The following is a 12,758-nucleotide window of genomic DNA, read 5'->3' on the forward strand; positions in this document are numbered from 1 at the left end:
ACGCTCACTCAAAACTTAAGACATCTATGACATTGTGTTGTGTGACAAAACTGACCATTTTAGATTGGCCTTTTATTGTCCCCCAGCACAAGGTGCACATGTGGAGTGATCATGCTGTTTAGTCAGCTTCTTGATATGCCACACCTGTCAGGTGGATGAATTATCTTGGCAAAGGAGAAATGCTCACCAACAGGGATGTAAACAAACGTGTGCACAAAATTTGAGAGAATCTTTTTGTACGTATGGAACATTTCAGGGATCTTTTATTTCAGCTCATGAAACATGGGACCAACACTTTACATGTTGTGTTTATATGTTTGTTCATTGTATTTTCAGTGTGACTGCATATGACGTCATCGAGCAATAATTTGGTGGTATTGCATTGTCTCATTTGACTCAATATCTTTGGCAAGTTTTCATCCAGTCGTGTCTATGTCGTCTTCCTCTAATATCTCGGCTTTATTGGTTTCCGCTGCTGTGGGACCACAGCCCTGGCTGTCAGTCAGAGCGGATGAAGTGTCGGTCACTGTGGTAACCGTCAGTCACAGCAGCCAGCACGGGAGACCAGCTATAATGACACAATGGTCCTGACTGTCAGTCAGACTGAGGCTAGTCACATGGGAGTGGAGGAAAGGAAGGAGGGATAACATAGAAGAGAGGGAAGATTGAAGAAAGGGGGACAGGGATGGAAATGCAATTAATTGTTTTCAATTTATTGACAAAGTATAGTTGGCAGTTGGCTAAGCCATTGAGAGGCCCAGCACCACAAAATACCTCTCCTCATATGAGCTAGACCTTTTTTGGTCATACATAACGAATGCACAACAACCTTTTACATAACAACCCTGTCACACAGAACACTCCAGAACACTAGAAAACGCAGGGCCTCCGGGATCAAAAGCACTCCTCTTATCGGCCACGTGCGACCCTGGGCTGAGTGTTGTTAGAGGGAACAGAGGAGAGAGATACTGTATAGATGGAAAGGTAAGGAGAGAGAGAGAGTGAGAGATGGAAGAGAGAGCGGGGGGCCTGGTGTGCAGTAAGTGAGCTAAGAGGGTGGGAAATGGTGTGGTCTAGAGGACCAGAGGCGGATATTTCAGTCAGATAGGCCTACTCTGAGTAGTTTTCCAGGTAGCGCCCGGGATGACATACAGGATTAAGATGATGTCACCAAACACCCTAGGAAGTATTCATGAGAGGTTGAACCAACTGTTCCAATCTTATCAGTAAATTCCATTTGGCTCCCCAGCTGGCAATGCTGATAGGTCTATATTTCCTGAAGAATGTTTGGTGGTTTTGACATCCTCTGTCTAGGCTCATCTTTCTTCATTTCATTCGAGAATAGAATTCTGCTCCACTCCGGTCTGATGACTCAGAGTTCTGTGAGACTGATCGCTTAGACAGGCGAGATTACTGCTACTTCAGAGAGGATAGCGGTTCAATGTATCCTCCTCGGCACTCTACTCATGTAGAGACCGATAGCCGAGGCCTATATAAAGAATAGGCTTGATGTTTTCGACCAATGAAATGTAGCCTGGAGTCTAACTTTCGTGAACCTATGCAGTGTGCACATCCTCTATGTAGGCATAGACAATCAGTCAATTTGTGAAGATTGTGGTAAAGTGTTGGTTTGTCTATGCATTACTCATTTACTTCATGGAGACAAGTGGTTCTCCCGTTCATTTGGTAATGGCGCCTGAGGAGCGAGCCAACCTGTAATGAACAGTTAGATGGATCTTCAATCAACTTCGCCAACCTGTCTTTAGTGCTGCTTGCTGGAAAACAGCCAGCAAAGTGCCCCAGCTCTTAAAATGCTCATGGAGACAGAGTGATTTTTAGGAGACTCCAAGGGTCATTCGATGAGGGTTCTAAAACAGAAAGCTTGGCTGCATACCATACCCAAAGCATAGAGCCACTCTGACCTCTACAGAGTGGGGCGGTTGACGCCCAGCCAAACTGTCCCACAGTTTTTTTTTTTTTACGCTGTTCTCTTCCTGACCTCACATGGTGCCTTGACTGATATGGCATATGACCACACCCCACACACTGTAGGTCAAAAAATAATTCCTCAATGGAAATGTACCCTATTATCTCATCGGCCGAGAGATATGAGAGGGATGTACATGTTTACACACACTTGCCCGAAACAAACATTGCAAGGACATCTTGAATGGCAGTTTAGACAAAAATGTTTTTAACCTTGAATGCATTACAGAATATGAGTCATTCTTTAAGTGTCCAGACATTTCTCCCCTCGCTCACATCCCCTCCCCTTCCTAGCATCTAGATGCCCTCTCTCAGCTGAACAGATTGCTAGGTACAGTGCATTGGTATTGTGTGTGTGTGACCGCATCTCTGACACAGAATAGGGTAAACCACCTTGACCTTCCCGTGTCATGATGGAGGCGGGGAGGGAGAGTGATTGTGATGCATCGCCTGCCACAGTCAGCCTTTATGATCTAGCTAGCAGTCCTAGCCTTGGTAATCACAAGGCATCAAGCGTGGGAGAGAGGCAAGGGCAAGTGTTGTGGCGAGTGTTGTATCAACACCACATAGCCCGTGACTAGACCACTTCAGAATCCCCCCCCCCCCCACTTGCCCCAGCCTTGCTAAGCGCTATGGATTGCAGTAGGTCCGAGTCCTCAGTCAATCGCTCACTCTGTGTCCTCCAACTCCAACCAGAAAATACAGATTGATTTGCCAGTTGGCCTCAGTGTGATTATGAAAGGAAGCAAGCAGGCTTCAGTTTTGGCAGCCATGCTGTTCTCTTCACCCCGGCCTGTGGCTAGATAATAAGAAAAGTAGCAAAACAGCTGTGTTACGGCCGGTAGAGCAGCTGGAGTCATCTCAGGATGGTTAGGCTACAGGCGCTGATTATGTGTTGAAATCATAAGGTCATGTCTTAGTAATGCTGTGATTGTGATTCAGATTGCAGCCTCTCGCTTGTAAAGTTGTAAAGTGCTGCTTGCCTCTGTTTCTATCCCTCCATCTTACACCAAATCACACATATAACAGGCACATGGAAAGAGACTTTCAGAGGACAGGAAAGGGGGAAGTGGAATTTCACCTGTAAATATTTGTGGCGCTACACTGACTTGATGTCATCTGTGCCTTAGTGGCCAAGTTTACAAAAGCATAGTGAAGTGGGGAATATGTGACAGAAGGCCCTTTAACCAGAATACCCAACAGAATGGCCTCTAAACTTTTTTCATGTTATTTATTATAAAAGGACAGATACTTAGTGCTTAAAAGAAAAAGTCACCTATTTTAAATGTTATATCATATTTGTCTATCTCTGAGCTATGTTCTATCGATTCCAGGGGTCATTTGTTTTCATGTGTATCTGAGCTAAAAGGCTATTCAAGCAGGCAGAAATACAGTATGACGCATTTTGCATCATTGTTTATAGCTCAGAGATGCACAATACGATATAACATTCAAAATGGGTGAATCTTTCCTTTGTGTTGTAAACATATATTTATTCTATACACTGTACATGACTATACACAATAATTATGTTACGGGCTATAACAACACCATGCAGTAGGTACAGTACTTTGTTTAAATTGTCCTTGACGCCACATCAACCTCTTCCAATAAATAGTAATAAATTATCCCCTTTAGGGTAACTATACAGGTGAAACACTTTCATTTACATTACTGCTTTGGATAAGTGGTTTCTCTTTTTAAAACGAGTCGGTTCCTGATAATGTTTTGTCACCCTGTATGTGTCCGTTGCTTATTCCATTTTATTCTTATTTCACGTCCTCATAATCCACATTGTCTTATTCTGCATCTTCTGAACCGAAGCTTTTCTGTCTTGACCTTGGCTCAGACTCATGTCTACCAACTCCCTCTAGCCATGCAGATATTCAATGGCTTCTCAGAAATTCTCTTTATTCCACTTTCTCTGAAGATGGACATAGCTTATTCCAAGTTATCCCACTCTGCCACCTCTGTTGAGAGGTATGTCTTTCGACTGAACTGCCCCCAAGCCGCGCCAATCTTCACGATGCACTATAGCCTTATCATGGAAGACAGACGATGTTGTTTGATTCCAGGTCTTGGGAAGATAGACACTTCTGCCTGACCTCAGTCTCCTCAAAGGTGACTTTCTTGTTGTTCCTCTTGGGGTCGATCCAGGAGTTGTGAATGACCACGTTGTTGGGCATGGGCTCAGCCTCAACCACGGACACCACCCTCTTCATCTTGCTCTTCAACACCTTCTGGAACTTCTGCCTGGTGAAGGCGTAGAGCAGCGGGTGGAAGATGGTCGTCCCGTAGGCCATGACCAGGAAACCCAACCGCAACTTGACCGTGAAGTCTGAGGGCCCTGCGCTGAGGATGACCGTGTTGAGGACTGTGATGGGTGTCCAGCAGAGCAGGAAGGTGGAGATGATGAGTAGGGACATCCTGAAGACGCGTTTCTGCCTCTCCCGCCGTTCCCGGTGGCGTTTAACGGCCCTGCGCAGAGCCATGAGGACGGAGACGGAGGTCCGCATCGATAGGACAGCAGGTGGGTTTCCGCCCCCTCTGACTGCCCCGCTGCCCTGGGATGCATCTGTAGATTCCACCTGCGTTGCGGTGGTCAAGGAGATGGTCTTCTTCTTGCGCTGCTTCTTCTTGGGCTGGTTGTGTTGGAAGCGCGTCCCGATGCGGATGTTCAGGGCCTGGAGTATCTTGTAGTAGGTCACCAGCATGACTATGGCTGTGAAGAAGAAGATGGGGATCTGAGCCAAGAGGTGGTAGTACAGACCCAGCTCTGTGTAGTACTCATTAGTATGGACCACAGAGGCAACTGCAGTCTGGTTGACGAACTCGGAGCCAAAATCGCTGAAGAAGCCCACCTCCATGAAGGGGACCAGGAAACTGAAGAAGGACATAGCCCAAATGAAGCCCAGCAGAGCCACGGCGCGGCCCATGGTTAGCATGCGGTTGGCTGGACGCACTGAGATGTCGTAGCGGTCGACAGTGATGGCTAACACGTTCGAGGCAGTGGCTACGCTAGCGAAGGAGACACAGGCCTCGTGGAAGCAGCAGACCAGCGCTGTATCAGCCTCTAGGGGGAGGAGTATTACCACGGCAGTCAGAGGGATGCAAGACACACACACCTGGAACCAGAGAGATAAATACGGATAAAGATTATTATTAGTTAAATTTGTCTCCTTCTACAGATTCCTGAAGAATCTTGAAATTTGTCACAGACCAATTTCACTGCAATCATCTCCTCTTAGACACTCACTGGAATTTTCCCCACACATTGATCTAAGGTCAGTTTTGTGTTCTCCCTCCCAATGGTTAAAGTTTGTATTTTCACTGATCCGAGGCCCGTGCCTAATGGAAACGTCAAATACTGACACTCACTAGTACGTCTAGGACGTGGAGATTCATGGTGACGATGTTGGACACGGAGGTGATGAGGTTCTGCTTCATGCAGTAGAGGACCAGCACTGTCAGGTTACTGCTTAGGCCCAGCACGATCTCCAGCAGCAGGAACCCTGTCAGCGACACCTGGAGGATAATAGTATCATTATCGTAAAACCTAAATGCTATCACAATAATAGTATTGTAATATCTGCTTGTATCATGATCACCAATTTCATTGTGGTAACTGCTTTCATTGTGATATACAGTTTATGTCGGAAGTTTACATACACTTAAGTTGGAGTCATTGAAACTCGTTTTTCAACCACTCCACAAATGTCTCGTTAACAAACTATAGTTTTGGCAAGTCTGTTAGGACATCTACTTTGAATGACAAAAGTCATTTTTCCAACAATTGTTTACAGACCGATTATTTCACTTATAATTTCAGTGTGTCAGGGGTTTCTAAGTTGACTGTGCCTTTTAAACAGCTTGGAAAATTCCAGAAAATGATGTAATGGCTTTAGAAGCTTATGATTGGCTTATTGACATCATTTGAGTAAATTGGAGGTGTACCTGTGGATGTATTTCAAGGCCTACCTTCAAACTCAGTGCCTCTTTGCTTGACATCATGGGAAAATCAAAAGAAATCAGCCAAGACCTCAGAATAACAATTGTAGACCTCCACTAGTCTGGTTCATCCTTGGGAGCAATTTCCAAACACCTGAAGGTACCACGTTCAAACAATATTACGCAAGTATAAACACCATGGGACCAAGCAGCCGTCATACCGCTCAAGAAGGAGACGCGTACTGTCTCTTAGAGATTAACGTACTTTGTTGCGAAAAGTGCAACTTAATCCCAGAACAACAGCAAAGGACCTTGTGAAGATGCTGGAGGAAACGGGTATAAAAGTATCTATATCCACAGTAAAACAAGTCCTATATTGACATATCCTGAAAGGCTGCTCAGCAAGGAAGAAGCCACTGCTCCAAAACCACAATTAAAAAAAGCCAGACTACGGTTTGCAACTGCACATGGTGACAAAGATGGTACTTTTTGGAGAAATGTCCTCTGATGAAACAAAAATAGAACTGTTTGGCCATAATGACCATTGTTATGTTTGGAGGAAGAAGGGGGAGGTTTGCAAGCTGAAGAACACCATCCGAACCGTGAAGCACGGGGGTGGCAGCATCATGTTGTGGGGGTGCTTTGCTGCAAGAGGGACTGGAACACTTCACAAAATAGATGGCATCATGAGGAAAGAGAATTATGTGGATATATTGAAGCAACATCTCAAGACATCAGTCAGGAAGTTAAAGCTTGGTCTCAAATGGGTCTTCCAAATGGACAATGACCCCAAGCATACTTCCAAAGTTGTGGCACAATGGCTTAAGGACAACAAAGTCGAGGTATTGGAGTGGCCATCACAAAGCTCTGACCTCAATCCCATAGATAATTTGTGGGCAGAACTAAAAAAGTGTGTGCAAGCAAGGAGGCCTACAAACCTGACTCTGTTACACCAGCTCTGTCAGGAGGAATGGCTCAAAATTCACCCAACTTATTGTGGGAAGCTTGTGGAAGGCTACCTGAAACGTTTGACCCAAGTTAAACAATATAAAGGCAATGCTACCAAATACTAATTGAGTGTATGTAAACTTCTGACCCACTGGGAATGTGATGAAAGACATACAAGCTGAAATAAATCATTCTCTCTACTATTATTCGGACATTTCGCATTCTTAAAATATAGTGGTGATCCTAACTGACCTAAAATTGAATTTTTACTAGGATTAAATGTCAGGAATTGTGAAACTGAGATTAAATGTATTTGGCTAAGGTGTATGTAAACTTCCGACTTCAACTGTAGGCTTTAATCATGAAATTTGCTTTTATCGTGAAAATAGATTTTCTGTGATAACTGCTTTAATCACGGTAACTGACGTGGAACTAAGTTTTAAAGAAAGTAGACGTGATGTGAGCGTGTACCTGGAAGCTGACTGGGTAGGGTACGGCAGACTGGGTCATATCAAGGTCAGAGGGTTCCGAGGTGTCGAGGACTGTAACGTTGCTCATGGCGGCTTCTGAGTTCAGCACAGGAGGGGTATGCATTATCCTAGAGAGACGTGGTGACACAGAGAGAGGAGGGAAAGGAGAGAGATCAGAACCGGGACTGATTGCATTAACATATATATGGGGGGGATAAAGGTGTTGTGTTTCACCACAAAAGTGTATAGCATACATGACTCTTGACTTCCTCTCATCTATGTCTTATGTGTCTCATTGTCATTTCCTGTATCTTCAGGAAGTTGAAACTAGGTTATATGGGAGCATAGAACAGTGAAGAATAGGCTATTTCTATTCTTTTTAAATGTCAATCTGTCTGTCTGTTTTTGTGTCTGGGACTTCGTCTGAGTGTATTTTTACTTGTGTATTTTTACCTGTGAAATGTGGCCGACGTGTGAACCTTTTCGAGTGTGGAAGTTTCAATCACAAACTCGTTTTGTGATGTCATCTTGATGGAATCTTTCAAAAGGTGTCAATTATAATTCAAAGAGCCAACTTCCGCAGCTTTCCGCTGTGCTTTAAAAAAAACTGTTTTTCTGCTGTGCATGGTAAGTTTTTCTCTTTGTGGAAAGAGAGTGACAAATGAGTCCTCTGCCTTTATTCCTTCATTTCTGACACCTTTATCAAGTGTTAAATTCTTTGCTGACTGGACCTAATAGTCATGTCAGTGTTTTGTTGTTACATTAGGTTTAGAGTTGTGTTTTGTGGCTACTTTGATCAAATGTGTCCATGTCCTTAGGTATTTCAGTAATTCATGTCCTTGCTTTGCTTTTATGTCTAGATATAACCGTTTCCTGTGTGATCTGTCCCGAGAAGGACTGTCCAAAAAGACTGTCCTTTTGTGGCTCCGTAAGCAATCATATTGCAGACGCACTGTACTCACCCCTCCCTCGTGTGCCGTCTCCCCTTCAAGAGTCCACGAACCAGCCAGAGCCGACTTGCTGAGGCCTCAATAGGAAATCATCATCTCCAGCCATAGTTCTGTAGGAGTAGTAATCATAATACTTATGTAGTAGCAGCAGGAATCTCCACTTGGCACACGTTTAATCCTAATGGTGCAGCCCTTTGTCAAAATAACGGGGAGATTATGGTGCCGACGAGTGCAGTTGGAGCAAGCTGAAACTGTGTTTCTTGAATCCTTCCTTTTCTATTTCAAATTCAGCTCCACCACGAGAGAAAAAGCAGTCCACCTTCAAAAGATTTCTCGGTTTTGTTTTAGCCCAGAGGCTGCAAAACAACAGTGATGGATCACAGAGGACTGGTCTGCTCTCGTACATCCAATAAAAACACTGTATTCCGGTTAGGGAGAAGCACTGAGGATTCATTAAACGCAGAAACACATTCACCGGTCGTCCGCAGTGGGTAGGGAGAGGATGTGCATTGTAGCGTCCATCCACGTGTTCTACTAAATGAATGGTTTCTTTTAGGCAGCTGCTCGTTGTTCTTTGTTATTTGATCTGTAGTCCTCCTTGGATCTTAACAGAGCCAGAGCAGTGCCTGGCTGATACTCAACTGTCCTCCCCTTTTCCTTCTGTACGTACCCCCCCCCCCGACACCCTTCAGAAACAACCCTCCATCACCTTCCAGAGAGCGGAGCAAAGGTCAATGGCCTTTTCCTTCTCCTCACACCTTGTAATTCCACTGGAGTGAGGCAGGATCACCTCAGTGCTGTGGCACCTTGTACCAATTCAGACCAGGCTGGGAGGAAGGTCATTAGCTACTTTGGAGAGAGAGGAGAATATATTAGAACACTGGGCCGCCACCTGTGTGCCATTTGGTGCGTTCTCTCTCTCTCTTTCTATCATAGAGTCAGAGAGGGGGACAAATCAGGGGACGACGTCATCGTCCTTCTGTTTATTTTTCCTCCCTCAATTGTCGTCCTGGAGAACAAAAAGAAAAGATGGAGAGAGGAAGATAAGTAAACGATAGGAGGATAATGAATGAGAAGAAAGTGTGTCATGACATATCAGATCCAAATGATCATTATCCAGACAGTCTGTTGAGCTGTGTCAGTAACAGTAACTGTACATTAAGTTAACCCAGTGATAGATCTGCCTGTCTGTTTATAGTGTGTTTTGTTAATAACCTCTAATCGGGTTTTTATTGAATTAATTATCCTCCCCCCAAGAAAAGGGGATGGAGAGGGATGGAGAGACAGAACACCTCTCTCTTTATATCTCTTGTTTGATTCATAGTGGATGTCTTACTTATTATACCGTTGGCTATTCAAGGCCATCTGCTGTTCTTGATACTGAAGTCTCTGTCATGCGTTTGTTTGACAAATGAGCCCTCAGTCTTCGAACTGGTCCTTTGTGCAGGCTCCCTCCCTCCTCTGTCATCTCACTCACTTGCTCCCTCTTGCTCTCCCTCTTGCTCTCCCTCTTGCTCGCTCTCTCGCTCGCTCTCTCTCTCGCTCGCTCTCTCCCTCTCTCTCTCCCTCTCTCTCTCCCTCTCTCTCTTGCTCAAACCACATGCTCCGTGTCTCTCTCTTGCTCTCTCTCTTGCTCTCTCTCTTGCTCTCTCTCTTGCTCTCTCTCTTGCTCTCTCTCTTGCTCTCACTCTCTCTCTTGCTCTCGCTCTTGCTCTCTCTCTCTCTTGCTCTCTCTCTCTCTCTCGCTCTCTCTCTTGCTCTCTCTCTCGCTCTCTCTCTCGCTCTCTCTCTGTCTTCATCTCTCTGTCTTCATCTCTTGCTGTGGCTGTTTGGCTGTGTGTGAACAGAAGCTCGAGAGGGCCAGAGAGTGGTAGTGCTACTGGGAGAAGAGAGAAACTCCTATGACAGAGCGTATGATCCGTATGACATAGAACATGACAGTGTATGATCCATATGACACAGAGCATATAACAGTGCATGATCCGTATGACATGGAACATGACAGTGTATGATCGTTATGACATGGAACATGACAGTGTATGATCGTTATGACACGGAACATGACAGTGTGGGATCCGTATGACATGGAACATGACAGTGTATGATCGTTATGACACGGAACATGACAGTGTAGGATCCGTATGACATGGAACATGACAGTGTGGGATCCGTATGACATGGAACATGACAGTGTATGATCGTTATGACACGGAACATGACAGTGTGGGATCCGTATGACATGGAACACGACAGTGTGGGATCCGTATGACATGGAACATGACAGTGTAGGATCCGTATGACATGGAACATGACAGTGTGGGATCCGTATGACATGGAACATGACAGTGTATGATCGTTATGACACGGAACATGACAGTGTGGGATCCGTATGACATGGAACACGACAGTGTGGGATCCGTATGACACGGAACATGACAGTGTATAATCGTTATGACACGGAACATGACAGTGTGGGATCCGTATGACACGGAACATGACAGTGTATGATCGTTATGACACGGAACACGACAGTGTGGGATCCGTATGACACGGTACACGACAGTGTGGGATCCGTATGACATGGAACACGACAGTGTGGGATCCGTATGACACGGAACATGACAGTGTATAATCGTTATGACACGGAACATGACAGTGTGGGATCCGTATGACACGGAACATGACAGTGTATGATCGTTATGACACGGAACACGACAGTGTGGGATCCGTATGACACGGTACACGACAGTGTGGGATCCGTATGACACGGAACATGACAGTGTATAATCGTTATGACACGGAACATGACAGTGTGGGATCCGTATGACACGGAACATGACAGTGTATGATCGTTATGACACGGAACACGACAGTGTGGGATCCGTATGACACGGTACACGACAGTGTGGGATCCGTATGACACGGAACACGGACAGTGTGGGATCCGTATGACACGGAACATGACAGTGTATGATCGTTATGGCACGGAACACGGACAGTGTGGGATCCGTATGACACGGAACACGGACAGTGTGGGATCCGTATGTCACGGAACACGGACAGTGTGGGATCCGTATGTCACGGAACATGACAGTGTATGATCGTTATGACACGGAACACGTGAAGTGTGGGATCCGTATGACACGGAACACGACAGTGTGGGATCCGTATGACACGGAACACGGACAGTGTGGGATCCGTATGACACGGAGCATGTGGTTTGATTTCTGTAATTTCACACCGTGGCACTGCACACAGAGGTTAAGCCCCTGGCTTTCAGTTATTCACTTGCACGCATGACTGCTCACAGAGCACTCTGAGAAGGTGTATTTGGTGTGTGTGTGTCTACGTGTGTGTCTCTCTACGTGTGGGAGATGAGTGGAAGGCTCAGGCTGTTATGAGAGCGGTGTGTTTGCACCGCGCTAAGAGCAAGGCTTCAGAGACACCGCGCTCATAAGTGATGCTTAACATTAGCAGCAGAGCGTTGAGGAAGTGGGCAGGCAGGAGAGGGAGCGGAAATATAATCCCTTTGGGTGAGACTGTTCTCTGTTGGTCAAGTTCTCTCTCCACTGTGCGACTGTAGGCTGGCGGAGCAGACAGGCTGAGACTGTGCTAGAGCGCTATGGTCCTGTACATGCAGTGAGCGCACACGGCTGGTGGTTCTTTGTCTGTTGGTACAATGCAAGTGAGAAGTCTGCAGGCTTTTTGCTCCATTTGTTCTTTTGAACTCTGCCGATTTAGTGTGCACATACTGTACAGTACGGTGGCGTTTTGACAGCCGTTCCTCACGGCTCAGCAGAGGTAGAAAATGAGAGTGCTTTTGTCAAGAAATTAAGTCATTACTGTTGTCATTTTGAGTTTGTGTTTGAACGCATCTGAAATGCATTTATTTGCGTCAGTGTGCAGACTGACATTCGATATCAAGCGCGCAATTGTAACAGAGAATGGCGGAATCTGTGATAGATGTTTACCTTGTCCTCTGAGGTAGCCGTGTGTCCGTGCTCTACCTCACAGCACTGTCAGCATAGATAGCCAGGTGGAACACTCTCTCCCAGGTAGAGTGACGGAGGAGGAGATAGAGAGAGGAAAGAACCAGAAGCTGCTGAGTCGGTCTCTGGCTGTGTGTGACGGGCAAGATGGTGTAGTTAAGTCCTCAGGGTCTGTTTCCCGGGACTGGTCTCAATGAGAAGTGTGTAAGGATCCAGGCTGGAGTAGAGAGACGACTGTTCTGCTCTCTGGCTGTGCTGCGCTCTCTCGCCTCTTTCCCACTCTCACTCGCTCCGTCTCTGAGCACTAATAGCCCTTCCTACTCACCTCGCCCACCCTCCCTCCCTCTTCTCTGGCTGCATGGCTCTAACACTTTCTATTTCTCTCTGTATCCACCTTTCTCTCTCAACATTCTCTCTATCAACCCCTCTCTTTTAGAGGTCGACCGATTAAGACTTTCCGACACCGA

The 12,758-nt window shown here is 45.8% G+C and overlaps 2 protein-coding genes across 2 annotated transcripts in view; one reads left to right on the top strand and one right to left on the bottom strand.

Annotated features, from left to right (window-relative positions):
- LOC124013981 (conserved oligomeric Golgi complex subunit 5-like) overlaps nt 1–12,758 on the top strand; it is a 114,864-nt gene that overhangs the window by 13,610 nt on the left and 88,496 nt on the right. The gene's annotated exons all lie outside the window — the stretch shown is intronic.
- Nucleotides 693–8,971, bottom strand: LOC124013982 (G-protein coupled receptor 22-like). Its single transcript, XM_046328599.1, has 4 exons — nt 8,315–8,971; nt 7,354–7,480; nt 5,365–5,511; nt 693–5,111 (listed from the first exon to the last, which is right to left on the bottom strand). The coding sequence occupies exons 2-4, from the start codon at nt 7,474–7,476 to the stop codon at nt 4,029–4,031; spliced, it is 1,353 nt and encodes a 450-aa protein (XP_046184555.1). The 5' UTR covers nt 7,477–7,480; nt 8,315–8,971; the 3' UTR covers nt 693–4,028.

This window comes from Oncorhynchus gorbuscha, linkage group LG25 (assembly GCF_021184085.1).
Source record: "Oncorhynchus gorbuscha isolate QuinsamMale2020 ecotype Even-year linkage group LG25, OgorEven_v1.0, whole genome shotgun sequence".
Classification (NCBI taxonomy): Eukaryota; Metazoa; Chordata; class Actinopteri; order Salmoniformes; family Salmonidae; genus Oncorhynchus; species Oncorhynchus gorbuscha.